Genomic DNA, 14,732 nt, shown 5'->3' with positions numbered 1-14,732 from the left:
CTTGACAATTCAAAAGCTACTTCCAACGAAACTTTATGGAAGGGTACAAGAGACATATGAAGTAAAATACCAAAGGACACTTTGATTAAATATGAAAGTGTGTCTGAAGTCATTAAAGTAAAAGGGGGACACGCAAAATATTAACTGTTTGCTGAACTCAAACACTTTCACTGAGTTCTGTTGTACAAAATAAGAAGATTAATAAGATTTGAAGTTTCACCTGTGATTTACCTTGCATTTTTCGTTGCAACACTTTTACATAGTACTGTATATAGAACTGGATATTTTTTCCCACCTATTCATAAAAATGTTAGTGCCGAAGAAGGCTTCATTGCAAAAAAGGGGCGTGGCTTACTTATCCCACCTTTACACTTCTGACAGACTCGGGGTTGCAGCTCACTCCAATTTTAGGACAGGGATAGCACTGACAGAACATAATTCATACAGTGGTTTTGCTGGTGTTCTTTTTCTTGAAAAAGGCCCGTTTTAATACGTTGTTGACTAAATTTCTCTTTCTTCAGTTTCGTCGGAATTCAATTAAACCCGTAATACTTTTTCTGTCCAATCTCTTGTCAGAACAATATCGTATTTACCCGTGGAAAATTGTGTAGTTTGAGAGTATTACAGTTTGACTTCAATCTAGGAGACACGGCATAGAAAGATCAAGTAAGAATAATAATTAGTTTTTGAACAGTCATTTACGAGGAAGCTGTACCCCGATGGGACAACAGTAAGTCTCTGAACTTACAACGTTAAAATCCAGGTTTTCATTCCCCTCACTGAAGACAGCAGATAGCCCACTGTGGCTTTATTCTAAAATAACCAAACCAAACAAACTCGAAAATATCAAAATAAAAAATATATTATTTCTAACTATAGAAAAATAAAACTAGAAGTGTGTTTACCTATGACATTCATTAGATTTGTTATGTAGGAGATCTTCAATTTTTTTAGACTTTCAACCTAAAAAAAATATGGCTATCGGATAAATTACTTTCTGCAATTAACCGTCTGAATATATTAAGAAAACAATTCGCACATTCCTGGCTGTTTACAGTTAGCTGAAAATTTATAATATCATTGAAAAAATATGACGGCGGTTTTTTTCTGCGTTTAATTATCTTTCGTCGATAAAATAGAATTTTCACTCCAATATTGTACATAATACATCCAACAGACTTAAGTCAATAACTAGTTTAGGGTATTCCAATGTTCGATGTCACTCTTCCAGACGAAATCTGCACGTGAAAGGAGTATACATTAATTTTTTACATAGCTTAACTTATGTTGTATAGTGAACAGATAAGTGAAATAGGAAAATAGTACACGTTGTAGTTCTAAAACTTCTTCATGGTATTTAGCTGATTATACGTTATGCTTCATATTACTTTTCTGCTCACAGAAGTATTGATTATGCCAGTCTGTAAACTCATCATAAAACCAAAAAAGCTGAATTCTGCCATGTTTTCCGAAGCCTGGAGGTAACCTTAAACCAAAGGATTTTTAAATTTATGTTTTCAAATGTTCGTAATATATTTATTTAGAAAAATACATGTTGTAAAATTTAAAATATGGGATTTTTATAATTCAAAACGTTTTATAAATGTGTTTATTCCCCGTAAAGTATGATTATCATTTTGGCTCCAGTGCTATAAATATAAAATACTGTAAATATAGTACTCTTTTTTTTTTCTTTTTTCCTTTTTGAAGCTGCAAGCATACGTTACAACTGGCATAGTAAAGAGATAACTTTTTTTTTTTTCTAATTTTACGATTGGTTATAGTAATATTGAAGCCACGATAGAAAATATACTTTGTTTACTTGTGACTTAGCCAATTTGTATTTGGTTCTTCAGCGTGAAAGGTAGCTGCTAGTTATTTGTGAAGAGAGGGAGTGCACTGAAGACGAAAGAAGTTGTTGAAAAATTAGTGTGAACGACAAATTACGACAGTATCACTAACATCATATTTAAATATAATGGCGAACAGTTCGGAATTGAGCACAGGAAAGAGTGTATTTGTTTTGGCTGTCGTCATTGGGTGTTTTGCCGTTCTTTGGCCCAAAATATTTTATCCAATGATGCAAACTGCGTTTTCGATAACAACGACCAAATATGATAACAATGAAGGTAGGTTTTACGTGTCTAAGAATTTCAACAGCATGCTTTAAAGTTTGATTTTTAAACTTTAATTTGTAATGTTAACAGTAATATTAATACGAATTGATGGCAGTTAGAAGCTGTTAATGTTAAGTAAGCCAATACATTTGCTCAGTTTCTGTTCTTTCCAATTATATTTTGAATAAATGGTATTTTAAAAACAAATTCATTTATTTCTTGATTTATCTTTAAAGAAAAGCTTGACAGTGTCAAATGGTAATTAATTGGTTTACAGTTACAGCCCCATTAAGTTAGGAGTTACTATGTACTGATACACCACATAGAACTAGAACTTAGTATGAGTAGTAGTACTACTAGTAGAACTAGTACACTGGCAGTATCAAAGTGTGTTTTGTTTAACAAAAACACTAGATTTACTTGTGGCATTGTAAAATTAGTAACAAATTTTTATTCTCATTTTAAGGCATAAAGAGTACTGATAGTGATATATAATTATTAGAATATTTATTTATTTTTTTCAGTGTGTGTGTGTGCAAAGTTGGTATGTTTTGATCTGATTTTGATCAAATTTGTTATAAAGTTTGAATTCCTTTCACCAAAGGACCAATTTGTTAACTTTTGATGATTATAGATCAAAGGTTAAGGTCATACTGAAGTTAACCATACAACTCAAAATTTCGGTTTGATCAAATTTTTTGCAAAGGTTGAGTGTTTCTTAAGGACCAGTTGATTAAGTTTTCGTGAACATAGCAGAAAGGTGAAGGTCACATCTGAGGTCAACCACTCTGATAATGGTTGCACATCTAGGATTTAAAATATAGTGTAAACTTGAGTGTAAATAGAGATAGAAAAGAATATCTTAACAAACCTGTATAAACAATTTTAAGAGTGAATAATTTTTTATTTGTAATCTAGTTTTGATTACTGAAAAAAGTCCAAAATATTGCAAGGTGTGGGTTCCCCTTTTTTAGTAAAATTTTAAAAAGTAATGTATAAGTAAAATTAAACTGTTAGTTCCTGAAAATAGAACAGTGACTCAGAATACTTTACTAGCTTACCATTCCATTGTTTACAATTCATTACTAACTAATAATTTTCCACAGAATACTTTTCTGTCATTTTTTAAAGAAATTTCATATTACTTTTACTTTGAAGTGGATAGCATGTGTGTATTTGTGCCTATGTGCCTTAATTATTCACTATACATGTAACCAAAGATGCCTAACACAGGGCACAAGTGGCATGTGGACCTCTCCCCCCTATTGTTTCACTTAATGTACATACAGTATTATTAAGAACTATGTTAAATTGACAAAATGATCAAACTTATAATCAGATATATATAAGTGCATGGCAATACATAGTTTCATTTCTCTTACATATTTGGGGATTCTTTAATGTATCTACCATTTTATGTTGGTCGAGCCATATGTTATGTGGGTATTGTTGACATTTACCTGTGTCATTAGCAATTTGACAATGGATAAGAAGTTATCCAATGCAATGCTTGAGATCACACACCAGGAATATTTTAGATGCTATTTAAAAGGCATGATATTGCAAAAAATTAAAATTGATTGAAGAGAAAGACCCATAAAAAATTTCTGAACAAAAATTGGTTAAATGATGTCAAAGACCACCTGGATATTCAGTATCCAGAGATAGTAAACTATATTGTAAATATACAAAGTGCATATATGTTGATTGATTGTGCAATTCCAGGGACTTGTATGCCTTTAAATCAGTTTGCTCGTAGTTGGGTTAAGGACCTGTGTCATATAGTTATCAGTGAAAGTGCTTAGTGTTGGCAAGGGTAAAATGTTCTTGATGATTAAATGACGTATCCCTTCATGCATAGTTAATTGCTGTAAAACTATCAAGAATGTTTATTTTACTTCTGCAAAAACTGAAAAGAAACAACGAGAGACAGCTATAAATAGTTGCATTGCAAAACAATCAAATACAGATTCAAATATTTCCATTGATAATGAACTGTGTTTTTTCCAAGGCTCGCACAACACTGGTACCAAACCAGTTCTTCTGTCACTAATTTCAAAGTATGCTGAATACTATAAGACTGAAGTTTTTACATAAAAAATTCGAATTAGTTTTGTCAGAACTAAGAGATGAAAACTATATAACTGCAGACAAAGACAGTTTAGTTAAACACTGTGAGGAACTTTTTAAAACTGCTACCCTTAGTGAACAATAAATAATAAATGTAGAAAAGGCAACAAAATACCAAGTAAGGTGTAAATAGTGGCATAGGTTCAGAACAAGATGAATCAGAATGAAGTATGTTTGTTACACATCTATTGACAAGCCATTCCAAAGTATAATTAAAGCAATTTGCCATCTGTGTACCTTGAAATTGTCAAGTAAAAAAACATAACGAGGGTGTGAAAAAGATGTTTGAAAGCAATATAATGAAGTGATGAGTCACAGTCATGAAAGCCTGGTCTTAAAATGTAATGGGATAATGTTGAATTCAGAATATCTGTTCCTGGCTGCTTCACCAGATGGAGTAGTTTCATGTAATTGTTGTGGGGAGTTATGTTTAGGAATTAAATGCCTCTTCTGCAAAAAGGATTTAGAACTTGCTGAATAATTAGATAATAGGTTATGTTTAAAAATGAATAATGGTAAATTGAAATTAAAAAAAAAAAGATGTAGTCAGCATTACTACGAGGTCCAGTGTCAACTTGTGTGGAAAGGAGTTTTGCGACTTCATGGTTTGGACTGAAATTGACTTTTATCCAGAAGGAATTGAAATTGACTTAGAATTTTGTAAGGATATTGTCAGCAAATTGAAGTTATTCTTTGTTACTGCAATTTTACCAGAATTAGCAGGAAAACTGTTTTCTAGACCTGATATCAGTGTGTATCTGTAGCAAGCAATTTTAAAATCATGAGATGCTTCTGCTTGTGGAGAAGCAGCAGAGTCCAAAAACAATGATAAAACTTTGATTATATGTCAAACTCGGTATAATTTGGAGGAAAATAATGTAATTGGATGTGATGACTGTGACAGTTGTCCTTATGTTTGGGTTTATTTTAAATGTGTAAATATAAAACAATTACCTAAAGGGAACTGGTACTGCCCTTCCTGTAAGAAACTTGCTAAAACAAAGAAATCAAAAGTGTAAAAATAAATAAAATGTGTATTTGAATAAGCATGACTTTTATAATTTTTTATTAATTTTTCAGCTTTAATAAAACATTGCCCCAAACTATTGCCAATTTCAACATAATTTTGTGGAACTCTGATGTTTTTTTTTTCCATTATGTGTCATGATTGATGTGTATTGTTTGTTTGTTTTTTGAATTTTGTGCAAGCCTATACAAGGGATATCTGTGCCAGCCATCGATAATTTAGCAGTGTGAGGCTAGGGGGTTATATAAAATACTGAATTGGTTAATTTAACCTACATTTCATTTCTCAAATTTTATCAGTGGGCTTCTAGTAAGAATTGTTCAAGCAGTTGAAATAAGTGGATAAGATTTGCACATCCAAACAGCCCTGTAAGGTATTTCACTTTTTTCCTTTCCTTTTTAATGTCTTTGGAGTAAATTTTGTCTTGGTTAATGTTTATTTGAGGTTCACGTTTCCACTAATTTGTCCTTTCAATTTATTTCTAATTTTACTATCATTTTCAGATCTTCACCATCATTCAATTGATGATTGGCATTCAGTTTTCCCTTTAAAATAAATGACAAGTTTCATAAGCCAAAGGTTCTTCAAACATTGGATGAAGGTCAAGAAGTGCTCTGCGATATTTTTTTCTTTTGTCTGTCTTGTTCTCTTGAATATCTGAAAAGAAATTTTAAGATTTGCACTAAGGTGGACATCTTAGAATTAAATAATTTCAATTTAAAAACACAAAATAAAAAAATATGCAAAATCTGTTTTGCTAAAATTCTACTGTAATAAAATAAATTTCATTTGACTTTATATAACTATGGATTGATTTGTGTTCATAACAGCCTAATTTGTTTTCTCTTTTCAGCAATATAATGATTATTAATTTTTAAATGTAAAACTATCTAAACATAGGCAAAAAATAAAGGACACATTTAATATTCTTTCTAATATAGTAGAATTGTTGCTCTAAAATTTTAAAATTTGGGATATTGGAAACCTAGTTTAACTTTGGTTCTCATGGGTTGTTTATACTACATGTATATAAAGTACATGTCTTACCTGTTCATAGATCTTGTAAGCTCAGTTTCTTGTACAGAATTTTCTACTTTCAGTTTCTGTGCTCATGCCCAATCTGAATGTGTTTGGTCATAGAGGGCAGAAAGTTTGCCTGAAAAAAATAAAATTGTCATCAAATTAAAAAAACGTTATAGGCCTAATATAACTATTAAAATAGTTAATTTCAATTATTTTAGTCCCTTTCTTGAAAAATTGTTAAAAAATTACACTTTTATAGAACATTTTTTTATATGGAGTCATGATTAACATTGTTATACTCACACGAAACATGAGAAAACTAAATTATTAGTAAATGCAGAGTGTGCAGTTTGTGCATGTACATTGTTGGATGTTGGGCAAAAAATATATAGTCGATACAATATAATTTTATGCTTACCTGTAAAAAAAAATGATCAGAACACACTGGAATAAGGTGTTGATGTCAAATGTTTTTCTTCCTATCCTTGAAGTTCACAATTCTTTCTTATTTGTTGTCATTTCTCCTCGTTTTGTATTTACTTTTGGGACAGCATTGTATGACCTTTTAATTTCTCTCCGATCTGACCTGTAAATAACACGGGTATTAACCATTGTGTTGTTTACTTTTAAGTTACTAGCAGTTTAATTTCAATGACAAGTCAAGTGTAAATACCAAGGTAGTGTGCCCTACAAAATGGCAGATGATCTCTTAACCTTTGGTGGTGACATCATGTGAAATCTACGAATACCAATGCTTTTTAAACAAGTATTTTATACAACTGTTTGTATATGTACCTTTAAAAAATGGCACTTTATAATTTTACACAAAAAATGTTTTATTTTATTTTTTGCTTTTTAGAGCTTCTTATTCATAGTATAAGGTAAGTTTGCCAAGTGAATGTTTTTCACCCCCATTTTTCAAAACATTTAGGCACTCTTAAATGTAATAATGTGTGTATGTATAAATCCACATGTCACAAGGTGCTGGGATACCAAATTGTGTTGTAAGAAGGTGAAAATGTGTGTGTGTGTGTGTGTGTGTGTGTGTGTGTGTGAAGTGTTGTTTGCTGCATTTCAGGCATATAATTAATTTATAATTACCAGACATCACTTAAGTTTGTATGCAACTGGCATATGTAAGTAACAAAAAGTTTATATATCGTGTAGTTGTACGTCATTTTAAACATCCAAGTTTAATTCTAGAAAAATACTAAATCTGAAATGTCAGCTAATTATACATTTACATGTGATTATGTTAATCAGTAAAACAAAAATAGAGGAACACTCCAGTCCATTCAGGTCCCACTACATCATTTTGTGCATGGGCATTTGAATAGCATTATATAATACTAGTAATGTATATACATAATATTATATATTTATCAGTGTACTGTTTTAAGATTCTTTTGTGCATGTTTATCATTTCAACTTTTATTGCTTTATTTCTGCTTAAATTTTTCTTCCTTTTTCTTTCAATACTTGAATGTAAAATCCAGGATGAGTTATATATGTAGATATATGTCGGTATTTACATTTAACCATTATGTGTAAGCTTTGTATATTTGAAGATGTAGGTAAATTTCTGTCACTGTTTCATGCACAAGTATTAGTAAGTAACTATGTGATAGAAACATTACAACATTTCTTGTTGTTTGAAACCATAAGTTATCTTTGGTCTTGAACAGAAAGTTTTGGTGAGAATAGCCATTCTCATATTGATCCTGAATTACTTCCTGCTCGAGTCAGAGCAGCAATGGGAGAAAGTCGTCCAGGAAGTCGTCCACAGATTCATGAAGGCAGGGTAAATAATTTATGGAAAAGCTTTTGAAAATATAATACAGTATAGTTTTTACATTTCATAAAAAAATACCACCTTTTTGATTTGTATTATTGAATAATTACACTGTTTAACCCTTTTACAACAGGTCAGGGTTCAAAGGCTACATCATTGTGTTTGTTGACTTTTATTCAAAATTTTATTGAACTACTCTTTTTATAAATTTATGCCAATAACTTCAGAATCAAACTGTAGATTATATTTCAAACTTTAATGTGGTATGTTGATTGCAGCACTTTTTAAAATTAGATGTGGTCAAAGTACTAAATCTATAATTTCATACAAATTAGGAATTCAAGTTACTAATACTGATAAGCTAGAATATAAAATGAGAAACTCGTATCTTTTTATTTTGCTGAGATATGGTTTATATGCTGAATCAAAGAGGGTGGCCTTGTTCAGCTCTTTCCATTTTTGGAAACGGTCTGTTATATACTTTCAGTATACAGTGTATGATGTGAATAACCAATCAACAACTTAGAATTATTCCAGAGTGGTTTTCTTAGCCATTTTAATCTTTGAAAAAGCTTCAGTGTTCTTTTGATCCAAGTTTTCAAAGAGGTGTGGTTGTGTCTTTAGTCTGCTCAAAGTTTCACATGTTGTAAAATTTAAACAAATCTTAGTTACTAAGCTTAATAAATTATAGTGGAATTCTGTGGTATCAGTGTAGTTATTTATGAATTTTTGGTTATTTTTTGGTTATTCAATTGTATATATATATAAAATTTTAAAAAGTTTTTTTATTTGATATCCTCCACATGCAAAATTTTAAAAGGCTTAGCAACCCATGTTTAGCAACAGACAAGTACAAAGGATGTAGCAAGAAGAGATAATTGTTTGCTTTATTTTTTGATTTATTGTTCTGTATTTTAAGAAAGATAAGTTTGATTTATTTCTAAATAGTAATAATCTGTGTGTGTATGTGTGTGTACATATTGTATAATAATTGAAATATGACTGTATATTACAAGATACTAGTCCATTAAAACATAGCCAAGATAGGGAAGACTAAAGGTCAGTTTTATGTCACTGGAAACATGACCTGAGTGCACAAGCACTGCATCATTGCAAGTTATGTAATGGTAGCTAGGCATGACTGGAAGGTCAATATTATAAAAAAATATCCGTAAATATATAGCATTATGAGACTTAAGTTACATGGACTAATCAATTGTATTTCTTTCCTTATTTTTTTATGATGATTACGAGGTTGGTCAAATGACAGACCCCACATAGTTAGATTATAGAAAATAACAAAATGTAATGTCTTACTGAAAACAAACATTGTGAAATGTATTTAGGAAGTTTTAGAAATTATGCAAATAATATCTGAGATTTTTGGGACAAAGAATAGATGTTTTTAATCATAACATGAAATTACTTTGCACTCAGACTAGTAATGAAACCTACTCTATTTTCACAAACAAATCTTCAGTAAAAATAGTTCATTAAAAATCTGATTTCGTTATATGAAATACTTTTAATCTTTACTAAAAGTCACTAAATGTTTTGAAGATATACATGCTTTATCAAAAGTTATAGTGCAAATACTTAACATGTGCAAATATGTAGACAAACTATGTATGTTATATTGAACCTGTTGTGAAAGGGTTAAAAAATTTAATGTATCAGAAATGTTTTTTGTTCTTATTATAAGGCATAGTTACTGGTATTCAGTAATTTCAATTGTACCCATGATTTAATTTTTATGCAAAATAAATAGTTGGTAACTGGTCATGTGATTTAAAAAACATGTTTATTATTTTTTGTTTATATCTATAATTAATTATTTGGTATTAATAACTTTGCAGTACAGATTGATCAGAAAATATATGTTAATAAGGTGCGTGATCACCTCAGATGTTAAACCAAGTTGTATGCTACTTTATTCTGAATAAAATGAAAGAATGAATGAATTGCTTGGGATTAAGGTAATTAATTCCTCCATCAGAGCTGTATTTAGTTCATCAGTGCATGTTGATGAATCAAATATTACCAACCATTTTTCCAGAACATCCCAAACACCAGCATTACCCAACCTTTTTTCATACATCTTCTCCTTTAATGTAGTTTCTTTGCACCTCCTCCATTGTTTTTCTGAATGAGTGAAAGAGCGAGTTAAGTGATGAGATGTAATAGATAGATACACATTAATATGCTACATGTGTTGTAGTAATTATTTATTATTTTCATTAATAAGTAATTATTATTAAAATGCTTAATTATGTATTATTGCACTATTGATTTCACACTAATTGCTCATGCCTCCCCAAGAGATCATTTTTCCCCCACTGGGGACATGCCCCATACTTTTGGAGATACTGCCATACACCTTTGTCTGATTCAGATCTTTACAGTTTATTTGATACACTTTCACTCATCCAGGAAGTTGCTAATCAGCTGAAAATCTTGGAGTACCTTTTTCCTTCATTCACTAGAAAAAAGTGATCAGTTTTAGGCTACATCTCTAAATTGTTTAGTATTCATAGTGCCATGTTGTAAAACATAAGTTTGGCCATTAATGCTGATCCATTCTCAGACCAGTTTGCTACAACTGCCAAGTGCAACTATTTTCTCTGTGGTATTGGAGTTGGATTTTCTCCCAGATGTTATTTAAATTAATACACATTATGTACCTGGCTGTAGTGTAAAGTGTGATTTGTCTGTAAACAAGATATTCCTTCACATTCTGTTTGAACAGTCCACATTTTCCTGGTATTACTAAAACTTGGTTTTTTTTATGGTGGTGGGTTAAAAGAAAGGAGTTTCCAGTTGTGGGCCATGAGAGTTATTGAGGTTAGTTGAACAATATGACTGAAACAGTAAAACATAAATATATTTCTATTGCAGAATTAATGAAAATAATATTTGTGTATTTTCATACTTAGCATACAGAAAACTTCACTTATTTCTTAAATGTTTTGAGCAGTATACTTTACAATGCCTTACAAATAACTGATTATATGAAACAGTTTTCAAAGTAATTTGTGAAAAATAAAAATTTGTATACACTGATAAAAAAATTTAAAATCAATAAGATAAGCAGAATATCTTCATGGTGATTCAGTGGTAAATCTGAAGGTTTTTTAATGTTAGAATCTGTTTTTGTACCCAAAGTGGACAGAATACAGGTAGCACACTGTGTAGCTTTGTGCATAACAAGAAAAAACAAAATATTCAGAATATTTCATTTTTAATGTGCACTTTTTTCAACCCGTTAGTTCCAGAAATGAAGTCAGTTTTTGTAATTCGTTATCCTCAAGTTTAACTAATGTGTATTTTAAGAATAGACTTTTCAGCATTTAGTAAAATGTTAATTGGTTTTAATGCTAAAAGATAAGATATTCGATAATATTTTTTTAAATGGTCACAGTGTTGAATGTTTTTTAAACTTTGCAGTGTGTATATTAATAACATGTACTAATTTTGTTAACCTGTTTGTTTGAAAATAAGTGTTATTAAGTAACTTGTTTTGCTCTAGCCTTTGATGCACCCTGCTGCAAGACAGGGACCCAAAATTCAACCTAAAAGTGGAGGAGCCATGGGCATTATAATGCCTATTTATACATTGTTAATTGTTGTATTCTTTATATACACTATATTCAAGGTAGGTAAACATGACGACTATTTATTAGATTATGGTGATGTTAATGTGTATTATATTCTTTGTAAAATATGGTAATGCATACCTCTGTTACCTTGTTTACTGTTACACTATTCAGATGTATTGTATTCAAGGTATAAATTAGTAATGCCTGTTTGTTTATGTATATTATACATGTATACAAAAGAAACATAACAACAACAGAACTAAAATTAAACAATTATTTTACATTATCAGTCTGAGTTGCCAACATCATGTCATAATGGATAATGTATGTGACCATAGCAACAAAATGCATTAGGGATATTTCACCTATCGGACAAAATCCAGATTCTGATGTCAAATTAGTCAGCAGCTATTGAAAATCAGTTAGGGGTTAGGAGTTGAGACTTGACACCCACAGTGTCTCAACTCCTACTGCCTTTCACTGTCTGCAGCTAGATGTGGGAAGGCACCCTTCAAACTTGGATATAATCTTAAAATAGAAAAGATCATTCAAAAAGTCCTATAAGGTAAAACTCTCAACCTCCACCCTTTTATTTGCAAAGTAACATAATGTTTTGGGACAATGTGGAATATGTTGGTCCATCTTGGTTGTCCAATCCTCTAAACTATTAATAAATAAAGTTAAAAAAAAGAAAAAAAACTAGTCTGTGCAATTTGCAACTTCAGTAAAGATGACTGTTTAGCATCTAACACAAGTACTCATACTGTATTTGAATAAAGATTGTTTTTATTGTGCACCACATTGTTTCCTGACCATTTATTTTTTGGGACAGATTCAGTTAGTTTTGGTGTAATTTGCTGTTATGTCTCAATTTATCTTTCTTGTGCATTACTTATATATTGGTCCTACCCAATTTAGCATTTTTTGGGACGTACCTCAAAATACCATAGAATATATGAGAAGAAGAACTTTATGATATAATGACTGCAAGACATTAAGTTTTCTGTTTCTGTTAATGTTTGTATTGCTCTGACCTGATTCTCTTATATGATCAGATTTAAAGAAATTCTTCTGATTTAAAGAATGGTATTTTCTGCAAGTATAAGGACTTGACTGAGAAGGAGAATTAATGTATAAGAGAAACAGTTGTTGATTACAGCTGAAGTCCTTTCTTAGATGTTGGACTACTTATGCTTCTGCAAAGGTTCATGACATTGATCTCTGTAGTCACAGACTTCAGAATATCATCCAATTTGCTCATGCATCCAGAATGGCAGATCGAGCATTACTCTTGAGAATCTATTTCAATGCAATAGAAGCACAGATTACACAAGGTCTCCAAGGTGGAATGGCATCTGAGGAGGCTAAGATGATATGGGGCAATCTGTAAAGGACTCCCAGGTTGTTGCCAGCCAGTATAATACAACACTAACTCTGATTATGGTTGACCAACAAAAACTGGAAATTTCACTTGTGGAAAGTCTGGCAGGTGAGACATTTGGCACCAGATAATAAAGACCATAAAATTGAGAGCCTTCCAGAGCTGGAAGGTATTCTACTGGAATGATAGAGCTAATGGATGAACTTCAAGGAGCAAGTTGTTGCTCTTTAGCTCTAGAATAGAAATATATTATGTTTTAAAGGTTTTTAGTTCCAAAGTATGTATACTTACAACTTCAGCATCATCTCAGCCAAAAATTAACCAAACTCTTGGAAGAGAGATGTTTAGCTCTCAACTACAAGCCCCTGTAAGTAAGACAAAGTAGATACTTCTCCAGTGTTAAAAGATTTGATGAAAGTAGAACTGGACTGTTCCCTGGAGCATTTCATATAGGTAACTGCACATGGATGATCTGTGCCATTGTACAGTAAAGCATGCTTTTAAATGACTGCTACAGATTGTGAAGACATCTTCTGGATAAGTTTGTCAGGGAGTTTCCAGGGAAAATAACATGGCCTCATATGGGTGTGAGAGATGTTTCTACCCTAACAAAAGCAATTTCCATAGTGACTAGGTGTGAAATGGTAGTTTCAAACAAATGGCAAGAGAAGAAGTCTGCAGTGGTAGCTGTTGTGGCCACCTTTCAGGCCAACTATCCTAACCAGGTATCTCTACCATGCCAAGGGTGAACTATTCTTCTACATATCATGGTACTGTGATGCAAGTACAACGGTTTCCACTGAATGGGTAGCACTGTCCTTATGATTTCATAATTATGTTGCAGCCTCTGTACACATGTTGTTCTGGAAGGTTGGAAGCATGTGCTTTGGATGTGGTATGTTTTGATACAGTACTTACCTTCTCTCACATTAGGTATTCTTATTCTGTGTGCAAATATTTTCTTTATGCATGCTACAAGCCTTCCTCTTCCCCCCCTACCAGTTAGAATTACTATATTCCAACACGTTTCTTGTGTAAATCATCATGCATCATCTATTAACAAATAGTAGCATGATACACTTGTGTGTATATTACTCCCTCTGCACTTATCTATGGAACTTCTATTTCTCATATGCCAGAATTTGAGTTCAGACATATTATTTTGTATACCTAGTGCTTCAACTATGACAAGTAATTTTTTTCCACACAGTGTGGTTATTTTCATCTTTATTTACATTCATTTCATCACTTCATGTATTAATATTTATCAGTTCGTTCTTGTTGCTTCATTTCTGCAAATGAATTTTATGAACCTTTTTTTGTGAATTGAATTCTGAAATCCACATTACCACTTCAGGGTCACATCAATAACTACTGTTTTTTCTTAGGACTCGGGTATGGGCAACTTGGTGGTGGATCTCTTGGCTTTTATATGTTTGAAGATCAAACATTACGTGGGACAACTTTTTTTCCCCAGACATTCCCCAAGCTCTTCATGAATTAGCTGAATTTGTATAAAATGATGAGGATTTTGGTTGTCCTTTTCTGCCTCCAAAATTTGCTTTTCCTTCTCATTCACAGCCTGAAGCCTAATTTGGTCTTGATGAATTTTATATTTCAGAACTGTGATGTTTTAACCATTTTTCTTATCTGTTATTTACCTTGT

The 14,732-nt window shown here is 31.5% G+C and overlaps 1 protein-coding gene across 8 annotated transcripts in view; it reads left to right on the top strand.

Moving 5' to 3' along the window:
• Window positions 1-525: 525 nt before the first annotated feature.
• LOC143249555 (uncharacterized) overlaps window positions 526-14,732 on the top strand; it is a 39,346-nt gene continuing 25,139 nt past the window's right edge. For 6 of the 8 annotated variants that reach the window (XM_076499609.1, XM_076499608.1, XM_076499611.1 and 3 more), the window contains exons 1-4: window positions 1,343-1,481; window positions 1,857-2,129; window positions 7,983-8,098; window positions 11,616-11,741. In XM_076499609.1, the coding sequence (XP_076355724.1) occupies window positions 1,979-2,129; window positions 7,983-8,098; window positions 11,616-11,741 (393 nt within the window). In that variant the 5' untranslated portion in view covers window positions 1,343-1,481; window positions 1,857-1,978. Of the gene's footprint in view, window positions 667-1,342; window positions 1,482-1,682; window positions 2,130-7,982; window positions 8,099-11,615; window positions 11,742-14,732 lie in introns of those variants that run through there. The other 2 variants (XM_076499606.1, XM_076499612.1) reach the window with 2 other exon arrangements.

The sequence above is a fragment of the Tachypleus tridentatus genome, chromosome 4, assembly GCF_004210375.1.
Source record: "Tachypleus tridentatus isolate NWPU-2018 chromosome 4, ASM421037v1, whole genome shotgun sequence".
Classification (NCBI taxonomy): domain Eukaryota; kingdom Metazoa; phylum Arthropoda; class Merostomata; order Xiphosura; family Limulidae; genus Tachypleus; species Tachypleus tridentatus.
This window is presented reverse-complemented; position numbering and strand designations above follow the sequence as displayed.